The sequence below is a fragment of the Alosa sapidissima genome, chromosome 2 (genome assembly GCF_018492685.1).
Source record: "Alosa sapidissima isolate fAloSap1 chromosome 2, fAloSap1.pri, whole genome shotgun sequence".
Lineage (NCBI taxonomy): Eukaryota > Metazoa > Chordata > Actinopteri > Clupeiformes > Clupeidae > Alosa > Alosa sapidissima.
In genome coordinates this window covers 42390573-42418072 of record NC_055958.1, presented here as the reverse complement: position 1 = coordinate 42418072, position 27500 = coordinate 42390573, and the positions used below count along the sequence as shown (strand labels likewise).

Genomic DNA, 27500 nt, shown 5'->3' with positions numbered 1-27500 from the left:
CTTTTCCCTCTTACAGTGGTCTGAAATGGCAGATTTCAGATTTTCTTGTGTTGCTTTCATTCTTGTTGCACGGGTGAGCGTTCCAGATGTTTCCTTTTCACATTCTTTCTGGTGTTCCTTTTTTCGTGTGCTGAATTGCCGGCCTGTCTCTCCTATATACGTTTTATTGCATGTTAGGCAAGGGATCTCGTATATCACATCACACTTTTTCTCAGGGGGAATCTGATCCTTAGGGTGTACTAGGATTGGGCAAAGCTTGATGTGTGGCTTCACTGGTGTGATGATGTGGTGTTTCCTCATCGCTCGCTGTACGCGTTCTGTGACCCCCTGATGTATGGGAGGGTGACCATGCCTAGGTTCTCAAACCTAGAACCTTTTTTCTTTTTCTCCTCCTTGTTATTTCTCTGGACCTCTCTCTTGCCTTTGTTGATGGCCCAGTTTGGGTAGTTGCAGGCTTTGAGTGCCTGTTTTATATGGTTCTCCTCCTCCTCTCTGTCATGGTTGTCAGTGATGACCTTGGTACGGTCATATAGGGTGCGGACCACTGATAGCTTGTGTGCTGTGGGGTGCTCTGATGCCCATAGTAAATACTGGTCTGTGTGTGTGGGTTTTCTGTATATTTTTATCTTGATGCTACCATCCTCAATGTGATGTATTTTCATGTCCAGGAAGGCGTTGGATCTATGTTCTTCCTCCTCATGGGTGAATTTTATGTTTCCAGTTTCGTCTATGGTGTTTAGATGGTCTGTGAGTCTTCGTGTGTGGCCGGTCTTGATCTTCTCCAAGATGTCGTCCACATAGCGTCTCCAGAGGGTCAACCTGCATTCTTTGGGAGCGGTGGCGATGGCTTTGGCTTCCAGGTCCTCCAGGAAGAATCCACTCATGATGGCTGAGAGGGGAGAGAGAAGTACGTGGACTTTGCTACAAACGTTAGCAACTGGACTATGTCTTCAACTTTTAGGTTTGTTCCCTCCTTTTGTCTGTAGATGGTCCCCCAGGGCAAAACCCTCCTTTTGTCTGTAGATGGTCCCCCAGGGCAAAACCCCTCCTTTTGTCTGTAGATGGTCCCCCAGGGCAAAACCCTCCTTTTGTCTGTATATGGTCCCCCATGGCAAACCCCTCCTTTTGTCTGTAGATGGTCCCCCAGGGCAAAACCCTCCTTTTGTCTGTATATGGTCCCCCAGGGCAAAACCCTCCTTTTGTCTGTAGATGGTCCCCCAGGGCAAAACCCCTCCTTTTGTCTGTAGATGGTCCCCCAGGGCAAAACCCTCCTTTTGTCTGTATATGGTCCCCCATGGCAAAACCCTCCTTTTGTCTGTAGATGGTCCCCCAGGGCAAAACCCTCCTTTTGTCTGTATATGGTCCCCCAGGGCAAAACCCTCCTTTTGTCTGTATATGGTCCCCCAGGGCAAAACCCTCCTTTTGTCTGTATATGGTCCCCCAGGGCAAACCCTCCTTTTGTCTGTATATGATCCCTCTCAAAAGGAAGTATGTGGACTTTGCTACAAACGTTAGCAACTGGACTATGTCTTCAACTTTTAAGTTTGTTCGTTGGCGGAGTGTTGAGTCTGCTTGTAGACGGTTCTGCACTGTGCTTATCGTGATGTCCACTGGAGTTTTTGTGAACAGAGAGACTACATCGTGGGATATGAGTATCTCGTCTGCCTCTACTTTCATTGTGCTTAGTTCCTGTGCCAGTTGCTTTGAGTTTTTACAGTTGCTTTGTTCGGCCCAGGAGAGGTTTTATGATCTCAACTAGGGCTTTCGAAAGGTTGTATGTTACTGAGCCTATGTCAACAATGGGGTGGAGTGGAACGTTTTTTTGGGGGTGCCATAATATTGGGGGTGCTTATTGGCCTTTACAGACAAACAGTGTAAATAGTATAACAGTAGGCCTAATGAACCTCTTCAATACACTACACATATATACACTACATATACATACACTACACATACATACAATACACATACATACACTACACATACACTACACATACATTACACATATATACACTACACATACATACACTACACATACACTACACATACATACACATACACTACACATACATACACTACACATACACTACACATACATACACATACACTACACATATATACACTACACATACATACACTACACATACACTACACATACATTACACATATATACACTACACATACATACACTACACATACATACACTACACATACACTACACATACATACACTACACATACACTACACATACACTACACATACATACACTACACATACATACACATACACTACACATATATACACTACACATACATTACACATATATACACTACACATACATACACTACACATACACTACACATACATACACTACACATACACTACACATACATACATACACATACATACACTACACATACACTACACATACATACACATACACTACACATATATACACTACACATACATACACTAAACATACACTACACATACATACACTACACATATATACACTACACATACATACATACACTACACATACATACATACACTACACATACACTACACATATATACACTACACATATATACACTACCCATACACTACACATATATACACTACACATACTAACATAAAAGTATTAGAATAATGTAAAAGTATGTTAAAATATTTGTACACAACATACATACATACATACATACACACACATTAGATTTTGTTTATTTGGAATGACCAATACTGATTAAAATAACACAGCATCAAATATTCACAAAGAGCCTGTTATGTTACACTTACTGTAACAATACAAACATTGTGCCAATAATCACAACAACCACATGAATAAATAAATCAATCAATAAATAGGCTGTGTGTTAAGGACCGAGGGGACATCGCCTTCTCCACACATGCACGCCTTTTCCAAACAGTAGTTGGCTATTTGCTGTAACCACACACTGCTAAACCATTTGTTAATGGCTGCTATTTCAACACTGCTAAAGCATTTGTTAGTGGCTGGTATTTTAACACTTTCTCAGAAAGACACAGGTCCATCTATGCATCAAGGCACCAACCTACTTCCAGAATCAGAATGTTTTTAGAAAGTTCACTGAGTATAACTGTGGGGGCTGGGTGGAACTGTGGCCATTAATGGGTGCCCAGGTTGGCAATCAGTCAGGCAATCAACCAGGCAATCAGTTATTCCTATTATTATACTTATCTTTAATAGAATAATTACAACTCCTCTCCTCTGAAACCCTCCCTCTCTATGTTCCAGCTTCTCTCCTCCTGGCCCAACAGCAAGCCAGCCTTATACATATGCACACACACACACACACATACATCCTCACATACTCACTACCCCTCACCCCCCATCCCCACCCCCATCCCAACACCACCTCATTCACACTCTCAAAGCTACCATCCGCACCCCCCCCCCCCCTTCTTTTCATTCCGGTCATCAATTTCATCCCTGATAATCATATCTCTAATCATCCTGGACGCAAATCATCCTTAGCCTCTCTGTTATTAATGTTATGTTATGTTTGTGGAAGCCAAGTCAATGTGATGTCTTGTTAAGTTACAGTATGTGTTTATGTAATGTACATCTGTTTGTCGTATGTAGTATTCATGTGCATGTCGTAGTGTTGCAAAAAAAAAAAAAGAAAAAAGAAAGTTCACTGACAACTCCAATGTCTGGGCTGTTGGAGGATTCTCTAGGGACACTTCTTAGAGAATTCACGTTGTTATTCAGATTTGAAAACCAGTCAGTTTGGACAGTCTTATTTGTGTGTGTTGTACTTTGTACAGAAGCTTTGCGCTGTTCTTGTGCTGTTGTGTGTTTATGATGCAATCATGGTGAGAAGGCCTTTAAACGCAGGGCACCAGTTCACAGACACACACACACACACACACACACAGACACACACACACAAACACACACACACACACAGACACACACACACACACACACACACACAGACTCTCTCTCATTTTAGGATGTGGGAGAAGGACTCACATGAGGCCAACGCACTCTGCTGAGTCGGCTGAATCGGTGTGTGTGTGTGTGTGTGTGCGTGTGTTTTAGACAGAAGTGAAACTTACACTACCGCACCACTAATCTGAGACCCCGTACTTTCATATCCCCTCTCCCATCACTGACCCTGGGACTCCTCCTCTCTCTCGCCCTGTGTGTGTGTGTGTGTGTGTGTGTGTGTGTGTGTGTGTGTGTACGTGTGTGTGTGTACATGTGTGTGTGTGTGTGTACATGTGTGTGTGTGTGTGTGTGTACGTGAGAGAGAGAATCACTGGCCACAGACCCTAGGACCTCTGGCACCTTCCCTCTCTCGCTGTGTGTGTGTGTGTGTGTGTGTGTGTGTGTGTGTGTTTGTGTGTGTACGTGAGAGTGAGAATGACAGAGAGAGAGAGAGAGAGCGCAGGGATGGGCAAAAACAACCTTAAAATGTATTTCCATAACATACACAATACTGATGTTCTAAAATGTATTTCCAACATACACAATACTAATGTTCTACACAATACTGATGTTCTAAAATGTATTTCCAACATACACAATACTGATGTTCTACACAATACTGATGTTCTAAAATGTATTTCCAACATACACAATACTGATGTTTTAAAATGTATTTCCACAACATACTGTAGCCCTCCTTTGCACAAAAGGGCTGACAAATAGAGGAAGGGTATGTAAGGTTAAAGAATAATTATAAATACTCACCTGGACCAGCAGGATCAGAATTTCTAGGAACGCCTACAGAGCCAGGTGTACCAAACAATATTACCAGATAGAACACTCAACACAGTAGTTTATCTTTGGAAGGGCAGTAAACCACTTCCTTTTAATATAAAAGATGTATGTAATTAAACTATGAAAATAAATAATTAAAGCAAAAATAAAAAAAAGTATTATAATAATATAATAATAAACAAAATGGTAAAAAGATACATTCCAAATGTACATATTAAAGAGTAAATCTACAGTTCAAAGGTTCTAATTCTACAGTTCAAAGATTTCTTATTCTACAGTTCAAAGTTCAAAGGTTACTTATTCTACAGATCAATGTTCAAAGAGTCTTCTTTCTTCGCATGCAATTCTTCACAGGTTCATGGGAGGCTCGCCATCAAACTCATTCAAATCCATGCAAAAGATAAAAAACCTGACCAATGCGGGATTAAGCGTCGTATATGGGCGAAGACAGGTCGCTGGGTTGCTTGAGCAAGGCATCTAACCCCTTACTGCTCCCAGAGCGCTGCTGTAGCAGGCAGCTCACTGCTCCGGGTTAGTGTGTGTGCTTCACCTCACTGTGTGTTCACTGTGTGCTCTGTGTGTTCACGGATGGGATAAATGCAGAGACCAAGAAACCAGGGCCTAGAAACCTGATTTTACATTTACAAAAATAGGAGCCTGGTGGAGGACTTTGTGCAATGGTGCAAACTCAATCATCTTCAACTTAACACTTCAAAGACCAAGGAGATGGTGGTGGATTTCCGCAGGTCTAAGCCCACTCTGCTACCAGTCCACATTGATGGGGTCAATGTGGAGGTGGTTAGCACCTACAAGTATCTGGGTCTCCACCTGGACAATAAACTGGACTGGTCAGCCAACACTGATGCACTCTACAAGAAAGGGCAGAGCAGGCTGTACTTCCTGAGGAGGCTGCAGTCCTTCAATGTGTGCAGTAAGCTCCTCAGGATGTTCTACCAGTCTGTTGTTGCCAGCGTCCTCTTCTATGCAGTGGTATGCTGGGGTGGAAGCACAAGGAAGAAGGATGTGGGGCGAATTGACAGGCTGGTAAGGAAAGCTGGCTCTGTAGTGGGAGCTGAACTGGAGTGCATCACTTCAATATCTGACAAAAGGACCCTGAACAAACTGATCAACATCTTGGACAATGAGTGTCATCCACTCCACAGCACTATTGTAAAGCAGAAGAGCCTGATCAGCTGGAGACTTCGCTCACTGCCTTGCACAACTGACAGACTGAGGAAGTCATTTGTCCCCAGGGCCATTGAACTGTTCAATGCTTCACTTAAGGGAAGAGGAGAGATAGACTTCTCCGCATAGTCTGTCTGCCTCTTCACCCCCTCCATGTTTGGATACTGTCTGTCCACTAGACACTTTTTACCACTGTCTTACTGCCTCACTGTTTGCATGCTATATTAGCACATATGCATAACCCCTCCCTCCATCCCACAGCCGGATTGTGGCCACACTTATACCTATACTTAATACTTAATGCTTTATAATAGATATATATAGTTATATATATAGAAATATATACTTTATTCCTGCACTGTTGCACTTACTCATTTGTACCATCACCATGACACTCACACACACAGAGCACCTTACCTTACTATGCACAGAGAATCACGGGCTCAGTCCCTGCCTCAGTCATTGCAAGCGCCTCTTGATTGATTAATCACCCACTATGTAGTTACTGTTTTTAGAATTGATTTAGATTAAGTGTTATTTAGTATAATTTGTATATTAGTATATTTAGTATATTCTTTATCTTCTACTGTCATTATTGCTTAGTTGTGTTTTTTTATTATTATATACTTTTAATTACTTTTTTCTGCTGTTAGTGAATGTGTGTGTGTTGCCTGTATGCTACTGAGACCTTGAATTTCCCCTGGGATCAATAAAGTATCTATCTATCTATCTACATGGACAATAAACTGGACTGGTCAGCCAACACAGATGCGCTGTATCGGAAAGGGCAGAGTCGGCTTTACTTCCTGAGGAGGCTGTGGTCATCCACTGTCTGCAGTAAGCTCCTCTGGATGTGTGTCTGTCATTGTCATTGTGCTCTATTGTCTTACCATCCCTGCCCCATGTCTGCAGTAAGCTCCTCTGGATGTGTGTCTGTCATTGTCATTGTGCTCTATTGTCTTACCATCCCTGCCCCATGTCTGCAGTAAGCTCCTCTGGATGTGTGTCTGTCATTGTCATTGTGCTCTATTGTCTTACCATCCCTGCCCCATGTCCTCTCTTCTTGTCTTTTCTTCTATTCTTTCCCTCATTTTATTATGGTGGGTTAAGCTTATTTTCACTTGTTTGTATTTTTTATAGTACATCTTATGTGTAAAGTGTTGTTTTATCTTTTAGGTCTGCAATGATGTGTGTAGAGTTTCTTGTAGGCACATCTGGCCTGTTAACATCGGCCCATGGACAACAGATGCAAAATAGCCATTTTGGCTAATTCTGGCACATTTACATTTTTATGTTCATTAATGTGCACTGTCCATGTCTAAATAAACCTTAAACCTTGAGCTGTGGTGTGCTGGGGAGGGGCATTAAGAGCTGTGGTGTGCTGGGGAGGGGCATTAAGATGGCGCTGGGTGAATGAAAGGGGAACTGCGGACGATTTCAACACCTACTGTAGCTCTGCTGCTTGTGGTCACGGAGTGCTGTAACTAGCGAGAGAAACGGTGTTGCCTACACGAGTTATGCTCCTGCTCGAGTTCGCATCCACACGGCTGAAACAGAGCAGGCTTTAAACGTGCTTTTAGCCTCTTAAAGAAGCCCTATGCAGGTCTGGTTATTCCTTCGCTGTTTCTGGGTTTTCGCCGGATTTGGGCTTGCATTTTTCATGACACAGCTCCCCCTGCAGCTTCGGTAGCAAGTGACTGCTGCGCTAAACCCCTACTAGCTAGCGAGCTAGCCATCAAGAAACCAAGCTAAACACATACAGGGCTCACAATAAAACGGTCGAGCAAACACATTGTTCAAGAGACTATCAAATCACATTACAAAAACGAAGTTCACCCAAGGGTAGGCTACTTACAATTTCAACAGCAACAAAGCCAAGTCGGAGTCCGTTTTGCAGTCTTCTTAGAAACTACAATCTGACTACATTTTCGTGGCGCGATTGGATACTTCCGCTGAGTTACAACCCGATGTGTTCGGACCGCAACCAGAAAGTTGCATATTCCGTTTTTCCACGGAGAAGCACTAGGGGGATACGAAGCACCCACCTACGACCCAAAAAGTGTTGTAGAATCATCAGAACAACTTTCAACCTGCATAATTATGGTCATTTTTGCTAAAATTGTTGCATAGGGCTTCTTTAACATGGTTGAGATGTGATTACGCCTACAAGTGCCTAACCATGTGAACTGATTCCTTCTCAGTGAACACAGTGAATATGACTGCAGTAGAAATGCATAAAAGTTGTGCTAATCAGCCAGTGCACACACGTCTGTCCAGTTCTATGTGTGGTGGGTATTATTTATCTATTTACTGTATGTGTGGTGGCTATTATTTATCTATTTGCTGTATGTGGTTTATCTGAGTATTGTCTGTGTGGGTTATTATAATATGGTCTCTACATGTGCACAACTGGACAGATAGGCTACATAAGCATTTCACTATATAGGAAGTATATATATAAAAAAAAATAACATATATTTTCCATGAAATAGTCCAAACTTTAATTTTCAACATTTTATATGTTGGCCTTTTTGCTGCTTAAATATGCCATTGTGAATGACAATTTAATTGTTAATTTTATTTGAATGTGTTAATTAAGGGATTCCTTGATTAAGGGGAAATCAAAAAGAGCTTTTCTCCTTAATCAATGTTAATCTATGCCCTTTTCTACTGAAAAACGACTTCATTATTAGGGATTTAAAGTAAGGCCTACTGTATACAAGGGGTGAAATGAAGGGATTTAAGGTCCAAAGTAAGGCCTAGCCTATACAAGGGGTGAAATGAAGGGATTTGTTTTGTAGTGGGTGAGTATTTGTATTCTTAAAGTTACGTTTCCAAAGCAGCATGGCATCATATCAGAAACCTCCACTCTACTGTGTGTGACTCTTCACTGGAAGAATGATCTCGTTCTCCGGTCTGTGAGAGGACCAGACGCGGGCAGCGCGCGCTGCTAGCCTTGCCTTGAGAGAGGATTAGACGCGGGCAGTAGGCTACATGGTGCCTCTAGGCGGTTCACTTCCTGGCGCCGACGTCTATTGCATCCGTGTTTGTGGATCACCTCCGGCCTCTGCAACACATTCTACACTGAATCAGCGCGTGGGCATATTGAATGAACACAACCTCGCACTCGCCACGTGTCTTAAACAAGCCACCGGCACTCAGCCCAGTGTGCGCGATCTCCCAACACGCCTGTAGAACAGACGCATACAGGTGACATGTGTAGGGCAGGCGACACCGCGTGGGGGAAAGTAGCCTATTTCTGTGTTTTCAAAGTACAATACAATAATGAACACCACAATTTGCATCTGAATTTCTTAACAATTGTTATGTCTCATCAAATACAAAATCTCTCTCTCTCTCTCTGTGTGTGTGTGTGTGTGTGGTGATGATGACACGTTTTGTGTTTTCTGCATGTGTTCTCTCTCTCTGTCTCACTCTGAGTGTGTGTGTGTGTGTGTGTGTGTGTGTGTTGTGATGATGACACGTTTTGTGTTTTCTGCATGTGCTCTCTCTCTCTCTCCCTCTGTATGTGTGTGTGTGCGCGTGTGTGTGGTGATGTGCTGTAAGTGCTCTCTCTCTCTCTCTCCCTCCCTGTGTGTGTGTGTGTGTGTGTGTGAGTGTGGGTGTGCTGCTGGACAAGGCGTCCAGTCACCGCCCCGTGTTGCTCAACAGCGCGAGTGTGGAGTTGAGGAACCAGAGGAAGTTGCGACATTCCAGTTGGCTCACCACTGACAGACAGCGGAGCACCAGAGATCCGTCTTCCCAGCGGAGCACCAGAGATCTTCCCGGCGGAGCACCAAAGATCGGTCTTCCTAGCGGAGCACCAGAGATTGGTCTTCCCAGCGGAGCACCAGACATCGGTCTTCCTAGCGGGACCACTGTGTCAGCGGAGCCGGGAGCGTACTATCTCGCCAACAGAAGCTTCGTGATTTGATATCACGTGTCCTTGTCGTGTTTTGCGAGTGGAGTCCCGCGCTGTTCCCCGTATCGCAGGTATGGTGTGTGTCAGTTGTTCCGTTGGGTCGGGATAACATATGACTCTCGTGATAACACGTTTTGTGTTTTCTGCATCTGTGTGTGTGTGTGTGTGTGTGTGTGTGTGTGTGTGAGTGTGTGTGTGTGTGTGTGTGTGTGTGTGTGTGTGTGAGTGTGTGTGTGTGTGTGTGTGGTTATGATGGCACGTTTTGTGTTTTCTGCATCTCTGTGTGTTTTCTGCATCTCTGTATGTGTGTGTGTGTGTGTGTGTGAGAGAGAGAGAGAGAGAGTGTGTGTGTGTGTGTGTGTGTGTGTGTGAGTGAGTGAGTGTGTGTGTGTGTGTGTGTGTGGTTATGATGGCGCGTTTTGTGTTTTCTGCATCTGTGTGTGTGTGTGTGTGTGTGTGTGAGTGTGTGAGTGTGTGTGTGAGTGTGTGAGTGTGTGTGAGTGTGTGAGTGTGTGTGTGTGTGTGTGTGTGTGTGTGTGTGTGTGAGTGTGTGTGTGTGAGTGTGTGTGTGTGTGTGTGTGTGTGTGTGTGTGTGTGAGTGTGTGTGTGTGAGTGTGTGTGTGTGTGTGAGTAAGAGGAAAAGTACAAGGAGGGAAAAGGAGTTGGAAGATAGAAGGAAGTGTGTGTGTGTGTGTGTGTATGTGTGCGTGGGTGTGTTTGTGTTTGTGTGCATGTATATGTGTGTGTGTGCATGTGTGCGTGTGTGTGCGTGTGCCTGTCTGTGTGTGTGTGCGTGCGTGAAACGAGTGTGTACGTCTGTGTGTGTGTGTGTGTGTGTGTGTGTGTGTGTGTGAAACGAGTGTGTATGTGTGTGTGTGTGTGTGACTGACGGGTGTCGGGGATGCAGAAAGGGACGTTCACACAGGGCTGCCATCACAGGGACTTTATTCTGAGTCTGGTGTTAAAATTCCAGTGTTGAGTGGGAAACTGCATGTATGTGTGTGTGTGCATGTGTGTGTGTATGTGTGTGTGTGTGCATTTCTTGAATTTCCCCCTGGGGATCAAAAAAGTATCTATCTATCTACCTATCTATATATCTATCTACCTATCTATCTATCTATCTATCTACCTATCTATCTATCTATACCATGGAAAACCATGGTGCATGCAAAGTAACTTTACATACACAGTTGTTCCACCAGCCCACCACCAGGTTGCAGCGCTAACAGCTCTTATATACTGTGTGTGTATATATTATGGCTGTCAATCGATTAAAAAAATTAATCAAATTAATTACATACTCTGTGATTAATTAATCTAAATTAATCGCATATATAATTTTTGCTGTGAAAGTATTTTAAATATTTAAATTCAAATGAATCATTGAATAATCAGCATAAGTGAAATAAAGTTCAAAAATTCTTTTATTATTATTTTCACTGTTCAAATAATGGCCATACTAATCTATGATATGACCTAATATGCTGAGGAAATAAATTCAAAAGTGCTTCGGGAAGAAGTTTTTTTTTCACATACAAGGCATTTCAGGCCACAGATATAACCTAGGGGACACAATGAAAATAAATTAACACTCCTCTCAATGTCAACACAATTTCTTTGCATTGATGTGCGACTTTAGAGTTGACGAACTCCGGTGATATGCAAATTCCTTGCTGCAGACATTGCAGAGGACTTTATTTTAATCAACACTTTATTTTTATCAACACCATCAGGCCATTTTTTAAAAGTAAATGTTCCAATCAATGATCTAAGCAGCACATTTTCTTCTCTCCCCTTCATTTTACAGTCTAATTTTTACTGACTAGAACGGGGTCATTCCACGTCAATTCCACCAGGGCCCACACACTTAGGTCTCAAAAAATTCTGAAAAAATCACCAGGTGTACCTATGTTACCCAGGAGACACACTGTAAAATGTATTTTATGTAAGATCAATACTTTACAAGATACAGCCAGTTTTACGGGGGGAGGGGGTGTCGATTTTGTTCAGCGTCTTTTTTTTGTCAAAGTTCATAAGCCCATAGAGCAAGAACTAAACCATGTAGGAGGCTCAAATTTTGAATGCTGGAACATAAATAGGAATAGTATGTAGCAAAATCGTCATGTTTGGTCTGGATGATCCTGCATGGTCATAGCCGTCCCTCAAAGTTGATCAAAATTTTATTGGAGTTTTGGCTGGGTTCTGTTTAGGCCTTCAGAAGACATATTTGTACTCAACATAGACCCTTAATTTATTTTCCTTATTGAGATAAGTAGAAACACTCTCACAAAAAGCAATGAACAAAAAATAAATCCCTTCAGGGTCTAAACAGCAGACCTCACAAGTCTGAAAAATCATTTTGGTTCTCATTTTCAGAGCACCCAAACACCTTGTGGGAAAAGATTTTTTAAATATGTTTTTCTTTATTCTCCATGATCCCTTCTTTTTGAAAACACCAATTTGACTTGTCTTATGCAAATCTTTCTTTTTTATTTTCCACCCTGGACATGGGCAAAATGCCCCATTGACATCAATATGTTTTATATAGTTACCACAGTGCCACCTGTGGTTGTATAGAGTAACCTGTGGTAAGGTACAGAACATATAGATCTCAATGGTGCATTTTGCAAAGCATTAAGTACGGTGGGCACATCATTATGAATTATGATTTATTAAGCATGATCACGACTATTTATTTTTCTGCCAAAAATGTGGTCATCACTGCTCAAATTCTGATTTGAACACAAGTTGGCAGTTCTCTAAACACGTGTCATTATTCACTACTTTAGTTGAGGGGCCACAAACATGACGAACGCATGAAATCATAATAACCCTAGGAAATCATGATGATCATGCTTAAGAAATCATAAATGTACCCATCACACCTAATGCTTTAGTTGATGTGGTGTTCATACGTGAGGTCATCATGAATGAGAGTATATGAACTCATGTCAATTCCTGAAGATTCATAAGATATGCATAAATCATGAATTAATTCATGCATGAATTCATGATAATGCATGTACCTTTACCATAAAGTGTTACCCATATTTCTTCATAACCGTTGTGTTAGTAAAATGATTGAATGTCCTGTGAATCAATAACTAGATGAATAACTATATAATAACTTTAAGAGGCTGGTCCTGGCCCACCTCAAGACCTGCTTACACCCTCACTGAACCCCTTCCAATTCACCTACCGTCAGAACAGGAGCACAGAGGATGCCATCTCTACGGCACTTCACTCTGCCCTGTCCCACCTGGACAACAGCAACACCTGTGTGAGAATGCTGTTCATTGACTTCAGTTCAGCATTCAACACCATCATCCCATCCAAACTGATCACTCCAATGATTTTAAACTTCAAACAAGTGTCCACCCACCAGGAAGAAGATGTTTGCCAATGAAGCCAGGTCAGACTCTTTGCCAAAGAGGAGCGAAAACATAGTCACGCTCTAAAAACATGCGGGGTTATTTGTTCAACCCAAACTCTGGGTTGAGGTAGTTGGGTCATTTTGTTGGGTTGTTTTTACTCATATTGGGTCATTTCTGTAGAGTAAGCAAAATGGGAGGTTATGGTGTTTGTAATTAGTGTCCGGGTTTGCAGATTTGGTGTGAGGTTATGGTGTTTGTAATTAGTGTCCGGGTTTGCAGATTTGGTGTGAGGTTATGGTGTTTGTAATTAGTGTCCGGGTTTGCAGATTTGGTGTGAGGTTATGGTGTTTGTAATTAGTGTCCGGGTTTGCAGATTTGGTGTGAGGTTATGGTGTTTGTAATTAGTGTCCGTGTTTGCAGATTTGGTGTGAGGTTATGGTGTTTGTAATTAGTGTCCGTGTTTGCAGATTTGGTGTGAGGTTATGGTGTTTGTAATTAGTGGTCCGTGTTTGCAGATTTGGTGTGAGGTTATGGTGTTTGTAATTAGTGTCCGGGTTTGCAGATTTGGTGTTTGTAATTAGTGTCCGGGTTTGCAGATTTGGTGTGAGGTTATGGTGTTTGCAAGCGAAAATGTAGCGTGTAAGCAGTTGAAAAAAACAGTAACTGTTTTACCAAAGGGTGTGAGAAACGTGTGAATGCATTTGCAAAAGATGACGTCTGCTGTGTGTGTGTGTGTGAAGACCAAGTGGATCTCAGTTTCTTTAAGCAGATCAAAGCAATCGAGAACAACTGTAGTATTATTATTACTGTGTATGTGTATGTGTGTGTGTGTGTGTGTGACTGAGATCAAAACAATCAAGAAAAACTGTATTATTATTATTACTATGTGTGTGTGTGTGTGTGTGTGTGTGTGTGTGTGTGACTGAGACCCAGAAGCTATAAACTGACTGTGGGAACTCAACCCAAAGGTTACAAAGATGAAGAATGAGTGAGAGCGAGGGAAACAGAGCAAGTGGTTTGTGTGTGTGTGTGTATGTGCGTGACGTGTGTGTTTGTTTGTGTGTGTATGTGTGTGCGTGTATGTGTGTGTATGTTTGTGTGTGTGTGTATGTGCGCGTGTGTGTGTGTGTGAGAGAGAGAAAGAGAGAGAATAAGAGATTGTGTGTGTGCGAGAGCGAGAGAGATTGTGTGTGTATGTATGTGTGTGCTTGTGTGTGTGTGTGTGTCCTTGTGTGTGTGTGTGTGTGCACATGTGTGTGTGTGTGTGTGCACATGTGTGTGTGTGTGTGTGCACATGTGTGTGTGTGTGTGTGTGTGTGAGAGAGAGAGAGGGAGGAGAGAGAGAAAAAAGAGAGATTGTGTGTGTGCGAGAGAGAGAGTGTGTGTGTATGTATGTGTGTGCTTGTGTGTGTGTGTGTGTGTGTGCGTCATTGTGTATGTATACTGTATATGCATGTGCGTATATGTGTGTGTGTGTGTGTGTATGTCTGTATGTGTGTGTGTGTGTGTGCGTCATTGTGTATGTATACAGTATATGCATATGCAGATGTGCCCAATACATTCCTTAAAGTGTGTCCAAACAGAAGCACATCTTTCACCTTATTAAGTGTGTGTGTGTGTGTGTGCGTGTGTGAACTTGTTTGCCTTATGACATGATTTGTGTGTGTGTGTGTGTGTGCACGTATGGACTTGTTTGCCTTATGAAATGATTTGTGTGTGTGTGTGTGCACGTATGGACTTGTTTGCCTTATGGGGTGATTGTTTGTGTATGTATGTGTGTGTGTGTGTGTGCACGTATGGACTTGTTTGCCTTATGGGGTGATTGTTTGTGTTTGTGTGTGTGTGTGTGTGTGTGTACGCGTGTGTTTGGGGGGGGGGTTCCCATATCCGGCCGTGACTCCTCCTCATGTTGGTGATGTCAATTTCCAACAGTTTAGTTTAAAATTAGACACACTAATAGTCCAACTTTCTCTATTGCTCACACACACACACACACACAGAAAGAGGGAGAGGGAGGGGGAGAGAGGTGTGTACTGTGTACCAGCCTGCTGTGTCTGAACAAGCTCAAATCACACACACACACACAGACACACACGCACACACAACTACATAATAGTTGGTGGATAGATGTGGAATGTGAGAATGAGTGTGTGTGTTCGTGTGTGTGTGTGTGAGAGAGAGTGTCTGTGAGTGTGTGTGTGTGCATGTGTGTGTGTGTATGTACCATGTCCAACCTCTAGGTTCATTTTGCACTGGAATGGTCCTTTAAAATGTATTCAATTATCTATTTTTCTCATCAATCTGCATAAAAAAGCAAGTGTTCTCACCCTCCTCTTATCCATCTCTCTGTCCACTTCTCCCCCCCTCTCTCTCCTTCTCTGTATCTATCTCTCTCTCTCTATCCCTCTCTCTCTCCTTCTCTGTATCTATCTCTCTCTCCTCCATTCCTCTTACTCTCTCCATCCCTCTGTCCATCTCTCTCTCTTTCTCTCTCCATCCCTCTCTCTCTTCTCTATCCACCTCTCTCTCTTCATCCCTCCCTCTCTCTTTCCTTCTCTGTATCTTTTTCTCTCCACCTCTCTCTCTCCATCCCTCTCTCTCTCCCTTTCTCTCTCCATCCACCTCTCTCTCTCCATCTCAGCTATGTCTCCTTTGTGGTTGTGCTGGTGTGCTGATGTTCTTCTCACCTGGGTTTCCACAGCAGCTGACAGTAAGTGTGTTTTTAATCATGACCACACACACACACACACACAGTCATACACAGGGTGTGAAGGGTGTAAGGACTATAGTGTGTATTTTAAGCATGTGTGTGTGTGTGTATGTGTGTGTGTGTGTGTGTGTGTGTGTGTGTAGTCCCTCAGGATGACGAGTGTAAGGACTATGGCGTGCCGTTCGAGCGCGTGTTCAGACGGTCTGGGGAGGCAGCCATGTTTAACTGCTCTCTAGTAGATCCCCGTGTCTTCAATGTGTCCACACACCCCTACAACACAACATGGTACCACCTGCCTACAGGCCAGGAGCAGAGGGCACATATGGAACATACCATTATTCAGGGGACAACGCTGTGGCTTCTCAACATCACTGCAGAGGATAAAGGGGAATTCATGTGTGTTGTCAGGTAATAACTACTACAGTGTGTGTGTGTGTGTGTGTGTGTGTTTTGTTTGCCACTTAACTTTACATAACAGACCCACCTGTCTCAACTTTACATATTAATATGCTACACTCACCTGTCAACTTTACATATTAATGCTACACTCACCTGTCAACTTTACATATTAATATCCACTCACCTGTCAACTTTACATATTAATATGCTACACTCACCTGTCAACTTTACATATTAATATGCTACACTCACCTGTCAACTTTACATATTAATGCTACACTCACCTGTCAACTTTACATATTAATATCCACTCACCTGTCAACTTTACATATTAATATGCTACACTCACCTGTCAACTTTACATATTAATGCTACACTCACCTGTCAACTTTACATATTAATATCCACTCACCTGTCAACTTTACATATTAATATGCTACACTCACCTGTCTTAACTTTACATATTAATATGCTACACTCACCTATCTTAACTTTACATATTAATATGCTACACTCACCTGTCAACTTTACATATTAATATGCTACACTCACCTGTCTCAATTTTACATATTAATATGCTGCACTCACCTGTCGTAACTTTACATATTAATATCCACTCACCTGTCGTAACTTTACATATTAATATGCTACACTCACCTGTCAACTTTACATATTAATATGCTACACTCACCTGTCAACTTTACATATTAATATGCTACACTCACCTGTCTCACTCATACATTATCCCTTAGTAGTGTTGTGTTAATTGGATGTAGTGTATTGAAAACGGGCCCTGTTTTCAAACTTGTGCTTGTGTGTGTGTGTGTGTGTGTAGGACTGCTGAGGGCTGTTTTAAACAGGCCTATGTGCTGATGGTGGAGGCGGAACCAGGGGCGGGGCCTGATAGGGGGTGTGTCCACAGGGAGAGGAGCATCCAGTTCCTCCCAGCGCTGACCAGCAGCTTCCTCTCCTGCCCTCTACGGGAGTATCTGCCCTACCTGGACACCTACACCATCCACTGGTACAGGGTGAGACACACACACACACACACACACAGAGTAAACACACACACACACAGAGTAAACACACACACACACAGAGTAAATACACACACACACACAGAGTAAACACACACACGCATCTGCTACTGCTGTCCTAGTCAGGGGTCAGTCTGCTGCTACCAAACGGGTGGCCTGCTATCCTAGTCAAGTCAAGTCAAGTTTATTTATATAGCGCATTTCATACACAGAGATCATTCAATGTGCTTTACATAAACAACAGCAATAGCTGATAACAGGAATAGCTGATAAAAGCATAGAAGGGCAATAGTCAAAGAACAGTTTAAAAAGTAAATAATAATGAAATAATAATAATAATAATAAAACACACAAGGTGATAGAACATAAAAGCATAAAAGGACAATCATTTAAAAGTGTTTAAAAAGTAATCATTAACACATAAAAAAACAACATAGAAACTATTACAAGTTTAGCTGAAAGACTTTCCCAGATTTAGAAACGTAACAAATAAGTGATCAGTTAGCAGAAAGCATCTGAGAACAGTTTGGTCTTAAGTCTAGATTTGAAACTGGCTACAGTTGGGGCAACTTTGTATCTCATCTGAAAGTTGGTTCCAGAGCTGAGCCGCATAGCAGCTAAACGCTGCTTCACCATGTTTATTTATAACAGCAGGTTTTACTAACAAGTATTTCTCCTGAGACCTGAGAGGTCTGGAGGGTGTGTACTGATGAAGCATGTCTGCTAGGTAATTTGGTCCCGTTTCATTTAGTTATTTATAAACAAGCAGAAGTGCTTTAAAGTCAATTCTGTGACTTACTGGAAGCCAATGCAGGGACTTAAGTATTGGAGTAATGTGGTCAATTCTTTTAGTTTTTGTGAGAACCCTAGCTGCTGCATTTTGTATCATCTGAAGCTGTTTTAAGGTCTTTTTAGGAAGGCCTGTGAAAAACCCATTGCAGTAGTCAACCCTACTGGAGATGAATGCATGAATGAGTTTTTCTAGATCATGTTTTAATATTAGCCCTCTAAGTTTGGCTCACATGCATACACAGACACACACACGTGCACTCACATGCACACACAGACACACATCCTAGTCAGAGACCTTTGTCAGTGTGTTGTGGTTTTTCAACAGCAGATGCATGCATTCTCTTAAAGTGTATTGTGTGTGTGCATGTGTGTGTATATATGTGTGCATGTGTGTGTATATATATGTGTGCGTGTGTGTGTGCACACATGTGTGTGTGTATGCACATGTTTGTCTGTGTGTGCATGTGTGTGTCTGTGTGTGTTCGTGTGTGTGCATGTGTGTGTGTGTGTGTGCGTGTGTGTGTGCATGTGTGTGCGTGCGTGTGCATGTGTGTGTGTGTGTCTCAGAGCTGTGAGGTTTTGCCGATTAATGGGAAGTTCCTGGTGATGGGTGAAGGAGACCTCGTTGTGGACAGCGTTGCCCCTGACGACGCAGATAACTACACCTGCGTCCTGAGCTTCCAGCTGGCTGGACTCCAGGGTCTTATGAGTGAGACCATCGAGACCACTGTCCTTGGTGAGCGCGCACACACACACATGCACACACACACATGCACACACACACACACACAGGCACATGCACACACATACACACACACACACACACACAGGGGTGATCCTAGGAATGGGAGAATGCAGAGCTTAGCTTCACTTAGCTTAGCTTTCACTTGAAGATTCAGGAAGAAGTTGCTGGAGCCTGTTGTCTTTGGCTATAAGGCAGCTAATCAGTATAAAGCTAATCAGTGTAAAGCTAAACAGTGTAAAGCTAAACAGTGTAAATGAAAACCTAAGGCAGCTAATCAGTGTAAAGCTAATCAGTATGAAGCTAAACAGTATAAAGCTAATCAGTGTAAAGCTAATCAGTATAAAGCTAATCAGTGTAAAGCTAAACAGTATAAAGCTAATCAGTGTAAAGATAATCAGTGTAAAGATAAACAGTGTAAAGTAAAACCTAAGGCAGCTAATCAGTGTAAAGCTAAACAGCAGGGCTTAATTTGAGCCGGAACATGTTCCGGCACCTCCGACGTTGGATCCGGAACCTTTTTTATTGGATCCGTCAACTCTTACATCAATATGAAAAATAAATCGCCTAAATGAAAAATAAATAAATTACTGTTTGTGTAGTGTTCAATGTTGATATCTTTCTTATTAGTCTTTAGAAATAGGGGGAAAGACCAAGCAGGATACAACAAGCTAATCGAGGATTTGAAAGTGCTTTATCCACAATATTGGCCACAGGAGGGTGACGCGCTGTTCGGGGAGAGAGAAGTTGAGACGCTCTGCCAGCAGTTTTGCATCGATAGCACGCGGAATGTCATCAGGGCTTTCAGGGAATACCACCTCTACCATCTCCTCCCCATTTGCCTTGTCGTTATGGCAAGCCGTTCAAGACAAAACGTCTGTCAAAATAACGCTTCCACGTGTAGATTTTTTACTTCTTCAGGAGTAAAAAATAGACGTCTGAGCGTCAGACGTCAAATTTTTACGTGTGCCACACGCAAAAACTTTGCGTCTGACGTCAGAAGTAAAAAAAATGACGTCTGGGTGATTTGCTGCAATGCCAGAGCCTTTGTGCCAGAGTAGACACAGCATTGGCTGCTGGAAACAGGAAATGCAGCCGCTATAGTTGCAGCAGAAGAAACAAGATGCCAGAGAAATGTACAGCATATTCCTGCTCAAATCGGCGGACCATCGCAAACAGGGCTCGGGGGATTACTTTTCACAAGTAAGATTTAACATTATCGTACTATTGGTTGTATTTTGTGAATGCAATATTACCAGAGAGTTGAAAAGGAGCAAGGATCTTTGTTATTGTATGTAAATCGTAGCCAGCTAGCTAGGCTACTTGCTAGGTGTTCAGGTGTTCACCCGGCTATGAACTGAGACTTGATGAGTCATATTCCATAACACTGACTTACATTACAACTGACACAAGAATGCTATTGTAGTAATGAATGAAATATTACTAATATAACATTGGCCGGCGAATTTTACACAAGTGGCACAGACTGTAGCCTATTATCGGGCAGTTGCTACTTGTAGCTTAGCTAGTAATAAGTGTGTTGGTGGTAGCTTCACTATTTCCTGAATAAAGTAACTTTTCAATAGCTTAACTTCTTTATATGAAGTAGCTTTGCCAAACAAGCTACACTTTTGTCATGTGAAATTAGCACAATTTAGAGTAGCTTCCTATGTAGTGAACTAGCCTACTGCTGTGTTTGTGTTACTAAGCTTGCTACATTTGACTGGGGTGGTAGTTTTGTGTAGTGAAGTTTTATTCATGGCAGAGTAACTAGATAGATAGAGATAGATAGATAGATAGATACTTTATTGATACTCAAGGGGAAATTCAAGATACTGATAGTTTTGCTCACTACAATTCCCAAGTAGCTTGCCCAACACTGTATTATTCACATGTAATTCACTCTAACAAAAATAAGATACATCTCAAATCCCTTTTTATTCATTTATTTATTTTATATCTCCCCAGAACAACTGCCTTGCTCAAGGACTACCACGAATGAGCTGAACGGTCTCCTCACACCCCTGGAACTGAGGAAGGTGCAGCTCTACATTGCATTACTGCAGGGCATCTGGTAGACTGTGACTGAATATTTGATTTATGAGCTCCACCTTCATCACCTTTTTGGTATGGCAACTGCTCTGCCCATGACCGGAAAGCACTGCAGGGGGTGTGAAGACTGCCCAACGCATCACCGGTTCCTCACTCCCCTCCATCGAGGCCATCCAGGGCAAGCGATGTTTGCGTAAGGCGCGCAGCATCATCAAAGACTGTTCTCACCCCAACCACAGACTGTTCACCCCACTCCCCTCAGGGAGGCGTTACAGGTCTCTCTGCACCCGTAACCACGTAGCCTACTTGGAATAGCCTACCCCTCAGGTGTCTGAATGGCTGATCTCATTTAAATGTTTATGGAACCTTTCTGTATAAGTATATATTCACTCTTTTGATCCCGTGAGGGAAATTTGGTCTCTGCATTTATCCAAATCTGTGAATTAGTGAAACACACACAGCACACAGTGAACACACAGTGAGGCGAAGCACACACTAACCCCGAGCAGTGAGACTGACGTCTGACGCTCAGACGTCTATTTTTTACTCCTGAAGAAGTAAAAAATCTACACGTGGAGGCGTTATTTTGACAGACGTTTTGTCTTGAACGGCTTGCCATAGCCCGCCGCTTGCCTGGTTCAACCCCTTTCCTTACGTGAGGTCACGGATTTCTAAAGGACATAGGTGTAGAGAAAGAAGCAGGGTAGTGGAGGCCGGAGGTCGCAAGTATTGTTGCAAGTTATGAAGTTAATAAACATTGCTCTGGTGTATACACCGCGTTGTTTAGTTTTTTTTAGTCAGAGCTATACGCAGGGTTTTCTGTTGTTGGTCCGTAACCTCAAATCCCCGTTTTGAGTCGCCGGATCCACCCATAGACAGTAAAAGAAATGGACTAACAGACTCCGTCGTTTTCAATGGGAGGGCACCGCGTCAAATTGAACGATTTTTCAGTTGATCCCCCCAGTACTGCGCAGACTCGCACTTAACTTTGTGACGTTAGCCATCGAACTGAATCTTGTAACTCATATGATAGATAGCCTACAGAAATTCTTCTCACACTTCCTTCGCCTTCAAAGTCATCAACGTTAAACATTTATTTATGTATTATTATTAATATCATCCTCACAAGCGATATCAAGTCGTGTTAATGTTGAAACTACCACACATGATCATCTTCAAAAACAGTCATGGTAAAACAAAAAAAAGTTATAGCCTTAAGCTAATCTTCTTTCCACTTTTCTGACCTACGGTCAATCCATCGAAAACCTCTGAAATGATTATCGTTAGACTACCTAACGGTAAAACTACCGTTTACTTGCCTCTTTACCTTAACTCATTGAGTGCCAAAAACGTAATATTACGTTTTTTCCTTCCCATGCGTTGAGTGCCAAAAACGTAATATTACGTTTTTAGCTTTTTTTTTAATTACGAAACTAGACACTCTAATACACCTTATATGTGATTTTGGGAACTCTGTGATGAATGGAAATGAAATATATGACGATCGTGAAACTCATGAAAACGCACAATCTGGACATTTTATCATAACTCCGTTGCCGCTTTGGGTCGAATCAGTGACGCATGCACGTCAGGTCAAAACCAGGCCATTTTCGTGGGTCTATCACTAGGTAGCAGTCTCGCCAGGTCTCGCTGATCACTTCCCGGAATGTTTACACAAGTAAGTAACAGGCAACACTTCATATTTCATGAAAGACGTTATATCTCCAATTCTAGAAAAAAACAGCGATTTTGATGAAAACTAGCCACTGTTTAGCTTGGGATTTCTCAGGAACAGAGGCGTGTAGAAATACACAGTTTGCACCCACCGAGAGCTTAAAGTCTCACCTTTTAATCGAGCTATTCTACGTGTTCATAGCTATAACACAGAATATGCTGTGGCTGTACAAAAATCATCAACAATGGTCTAGATTGCTGGCACTCTAGGACAAAGCTCCTGAAAACAGCTTGGCATTCAATGAGTTAACATACAATGCTATTGTAGGCTACATAGCTTTGTTCGCGAGTTTCCGTGCTGGCTGGACTACGCTTCTTATCCAAACAATGCGGTTATCTCCCGTCGGTGCGTTAGCTTCCCTTCAACCGGACATCCTAAACATTCTTTTTACGGGAACCTAATGTTACTTACGAGGTAGTCGAGTCTTGTTTTGCCTTTTATTGTTTATGTAGATAACACAGAAGCTACAATATCGGCACAGGATATATGCTATATGAAGTTATGGCATTTCAAAAAAATCCTAGAATGAATGGGCTTCTATGGGGGTTAGCAGAGAAGTGGTCCCTCCAGCCTCCATTGATTCTTCTACTTCCGGGAATTCGCCTGCCCCCTTGGATCCACCCCGCCTTTGCGCTCCGGCACCTCCCACTTTACAAATTAAGCACTGCTAAACAGTGTAAAGCTAATCAGTGTAAAGCTAAACAGTGTAAAGTAAAACCTAAGGCAGCTAATCAGTTTAAAGATAATCAGTATAAAGCTAATCAGTGTAAAGCTAAACAGTGTAAAGTAAAACTCAAGGCAGCTAATCAGTGTAAAGATAAACAGTGTAAACTAAAACCTAAGGCAGCTAATCAGTGTAAAGCTAAACAGTGTAAAGTGATCAGGCAGTCTGTCGAGAGACCTGCCCCAATAGGCGGCATTGGACCATTAAACCACACAATGATCCAAAACATACAGCCAAACAAGGCAAGAAATGGTTAACCGTGATTAATTAACATTTTAGAGTGGCCCATGTTGAGAGTGTCCAGACCTCAATCCGTCTAAACCAGGGGTGGGCAAACTGCGGCCCGCGGGCCGGATCCGGCCCGCCAAGCACTTTCATCCGGCCCGCCGAGCATTTCATTTAGTTATCAGGCTGCTCGCTATTTTTTTCCTGCGATAGAGACGACGTTGGTTAGCTTTACTGCAAACTGCTTTTCACTCTCCTTAGATAACGTTTACAATGTCAATGTCAAAACATCATGTTAAATAGAGATAACATCATGTTAAACTAAGTTAACTGTTAGTTATCTCCTTTGCAGCAGATCTAACGTGAACATTATGCAATCCATTTAATTGGGAACGCGTTTGCTCACGAGAGGGAGAGAGCCGCAGGTTCCAGCTGGATTGTTGATAATTGATATCTCCTTCTTATAAGAAAGTTTTAAAAGGAAATCATGAAGGCAACAGTAGTTCCCACTACTGACCATTTAAAAACTGTGAGAGGGCCCAGCCGTAGGTACAGCACTAGCCATAGCGGAGCAGGCAGAAGATCATTGAGAAATAAACGTGAATTAAAGCGACTGTCTTAAAGCGACAGTGCACAATTTATACATTTGTTAAACAGCATAAAATTAGCAGTATTTTTAAGCAATTAATATTTTAAAATAAATACTTTTCATACTAAATTAGGCTATAAAAAATGTATTTTTTTATGCGTGTGCCGTTGGGGGGGGTTGTTGTGCGGCCCGCCGGCCAATTTTCAAAAGCCAATGTGGCCCTTGAGCCAAAAAGTTTGCCCACCCCTGGTCTAAACAGTGAGCACAAGGCCAGAGTGATGGCAAATAATCGTTCCTGCCCGGATTGCTACTAAAAAGATGCGGTCTACAGTCACTGTGGAGACATGGAGAGGCTTGGCTGGTATTATAAGAACCATTTGGAGAGCTGTGGATGCAAATAAAGATGTTTCCACTGGTTATTTAAAAAGGGTATGAATAATTGTGTTAACTATTTCTTGCCTTGTTTGGCTGCAAGTTTTGGATCATTGTATGGTTTAATGGTCCAATGATACCTATTGGGGCAGGTCTCTCGGCACACTGCCTGATCTTTTCCTCCAGAGTCTTAATGTGGCCCCTTGTTTGCGTACGTGCTACCGTTTACTTTGAATTAAGATGAAACACTTCTTTTTTGGGTTCCATGTTTCTACCACATTGTCTTACAACCTTGTCTTACAAATGACACTGCAGTGTGGCAGTGTCATTTTCAGTCAGAACAGTCAGTCAAGAGAAAATCAACATTAAATCAATATTTGCCAAGGGTATGAATATTTTTGTTCTTAACTGTACACACACACACTCACACACATACGCGCGCGCACACACACACACACACACACATACATACAGTACATACATAAGGCAGAGACCATTAAGACATTAAGACTCTGTGTGTGTGTGTGTGTGTGTGTATGTGTGTGTCATTCATACAGTGAAAGTCACTTACCAGCCAGAAATCCTCTTGCCGGATGGAGAGATCAACAAAGTTCCCCTGGGTATGTGTGTGTGTGTGTGTGTGTGCCCTACTGTAGGTAAGTGTGTGTGTGTGTAATATGTGTGTTTGTGTGTGTAAGTGACCTAGGTCAGTGGTTTTCAAAGTGGGGGCCGCGAGGGGGTGCCAGGGGGGCCTCAGCAAGTTGGAAGGAAAAATAAAAGCAACAAATACATTTGAAAAATGTAAAATATACCTATTACTATGAGGGTTGTTCTACAATGCCATTATAATGATGTGTCGCATATCTGAACATTATATTTTCCATGATAATGACTGGGAATAATAGTAGAGTGATAGCTCTCCATATAGCAGAAAGCCCCAAATGCAATTTTTACACACTGTATGCTCCATTGTGAAGTGCTTGTGGCTAAAATAATTATTAGGATTAGCGTAATGTATTTTTACATTTGCCGTAGTATTGTCGATGGGTTTAATAACACATCAAGGGGGTCCTTGGCCAGAACCTAGTGGTATTTTGGGGGCCTTGTCGTGGAAAAGTTTGGGAACCCCTGACCTAGGTAACTGTGTGAGTGTGTGTGCCCTAGGTAAGTGTGTGTATGTATGTGACCTAGGTAAGTTTGTTTTAGTTTACTGGATAGTTTGTTTTCCATTGCATATTTACTCAGTGCTCAATGTGTGTGTGTGTGTGGAGTGTGTGTGTGTTAAGGAGCTGGGCTAGCATACAGTAGTAGTGTAGTGGTTAAGGAGCTGGGCTAGTGTGCATTAGTAGGTGGTAGTGTAGTGGTTAAGGAGCTGGGCTAGCGTGTAGTAGTAGTGTAGTGTAGTGGTAAAGGAGCTGGGCTAGTGTGTAGTAGTAGTGTAGTGGTTAAGGAGCTGGGCTAGTGTGCAGTAGTGTAGTGGTTAAGGAGCTGGGCTAGCATGCAATAGTAGTGTAGTGGTTAAGGAGCTGGGCTAGCGTGTAGTAGTAGTGTAGTGGTTAAGGAGCTGGGCTAGCGTGTAGTAGTAGTGTAGTGGTTAAGGAGCTGGGCTAGCATGCAATAGTAGTGTAGTGGTTAAGGAGCTGGGCTAGTGTGCAGTAGTAGTGTAGTGGTTAAGGAGCTGGGCTAGCGTGTAGTAGTAGTGTAGTGGTTAAGGAGCTGGGCTAGCGTGTAGTAGTAGTGTAGTGTAGTGGTTAAGGAGCTGGGCTAGCGTGTAGTAGTAGTAGTAGTGTAGTGGTTAAGGAGCTGGGCTAGCGTGTAGTAGTAGTGTAGTGGTTAAGGAGCTGGGCTAGCGTGCAGTAGTATAGTGGTTAAGGAGCTGGGCTAGCATGCAGTAGTAGTGTAGTGGTTAAGGAGCTGGGCTAGCATGCAGTAGTAGTGTAGTGTAGTGGTTAAGGAGCTGGGCTAGCGTGTAGTAGCCTGTAGGGTGGTGGTAGTGTAGTGGTTAAGGAGCTGGGCTAGTGTGCAGTAGTAGTGTAGTGGTTAAGGAGCTGGGCTAGCATGCAGTAGTAGCGTAGTGGATAAGGAGCTGGGCTAGCATGCAGTAGTAGTGTAGTGGTTAAGGAGCTGGGCTAGCATGCAATAGTAGTGTAGTGTAGTGGTTAAGGAGCTGGGCTAGCGTGTAGTAGTAGTGTAGTGGTTAAGGAGCTGGGCTAGCATGCAGTAGTAGTGTAGTGGATAAGGAGCTGGGCTAGTGTGCAGTAGTAGTGTAGTGGTTAAGGAGCTGGGCTATCATGCAGTAGTAGTAGTGTAGTGGTTAAGGAGCTGGGCTAGCATGCAGTAGTGTAGTGGTTAAGGAGCTGGGCTAGCATGCAGTAGTAGTGTAGTGGTTAAGGAGCTGGGCTAGCATGCAGTAGTGTAGTGGTTAAGGAGCTGGGCTAGCATGCAGTAGTAGTGTAGTGGTTAAGGAGCTGGGCTAGCATGCAGTAGTGTAGTGGTTAAGGAGCTGGGCTAGTGTGCAGTAGTAGGTGGTAGTGTAGTGGTTAAGGAGCTGGGCTAGTGTGCAGTAGTAGTGTAGTGGTTAAGGAGCTGGGCTAGTGTGCAGTAGTAGTGTAGTGGTTAAGGAGCTGGGCTAGCATGCAGTAGTAGTGTAGGGCGGTGGTAGTGTCTCAATCCTTATTCTCAATCCTTATTCTTCTGGATTTGAGTGCGGCATTTGACACCATTGCTCATAGCATCCTAATTCACCGCCTTGCGAAGTGGGTGGGTCTCTCTGATAATGCTCTAAACTGGTTTCAAACCTACATTACTGGCAGAGATTTTTATATCAGTCTAGGAGATCATGTATCTGAAAAACATGACTTGCCTTTTGGTGTG

At 42.7% G+C, this 27500-nt stretch overlaps 1 protein-coding gene and 1 long non-coding RNA gene across 4 annotated transcripts in view; one reads left to right on the top strand and one right to left on the bottom strand.

Moving 5' to 3' along the window:
* Positions 1–167: 167 nt before the first annotated feature.
* Positions 168–11085, bottom strand: LOC121686442. Its single transcript, XR_006023956.1, has 3 exons — positions 11075–11085; positions 5384–5389; positions 168–239 (listed from the first exon to the last, which is right to left on the bottom strand). It is a non-coding gene; the product is annotated as an uncharacterized LOC121686442 (long non-coding RNA).
* Positions 8541–27500, top strand: part of zmp:0000000936 (interleukin-1 receptor type 1) — a 24293-nt gene continuing 5333 nt past the window's right edge. Inside the window, exons 1-7 of one of the 3 annotated variants that reach the window (XM_042066667.1) lie at positions 8541–9946; positions 13086–13287; positions 15891–15959; positions 16103–16367; positions 17194–17386; positions 18755–18923; positions 25184–25246. In XM_042066667.1, coding sequence (XP_041922601.1) covers positions 13278–13287; positions 15891–15959; positions 16103–16367; positions 17194–17386; positions 18755–18923; positions 25184–25246 — 769 coding nt within the window. In that variant the 5' untranslated portion in view covers positions 8541–9946; positions 13086–13277. Of the gene's footprint in view, positions 9947–13085; positions 13288–15890; positions 15960–16102; positions 16368–17193; positions 17387–18754; positions 18924–25183; positions 25247–27500 lie in introns of those variants that run through there. The other 2 variants (XM_042066678.1, XM_042066688.1) reach the window with 2 other exon arrangements.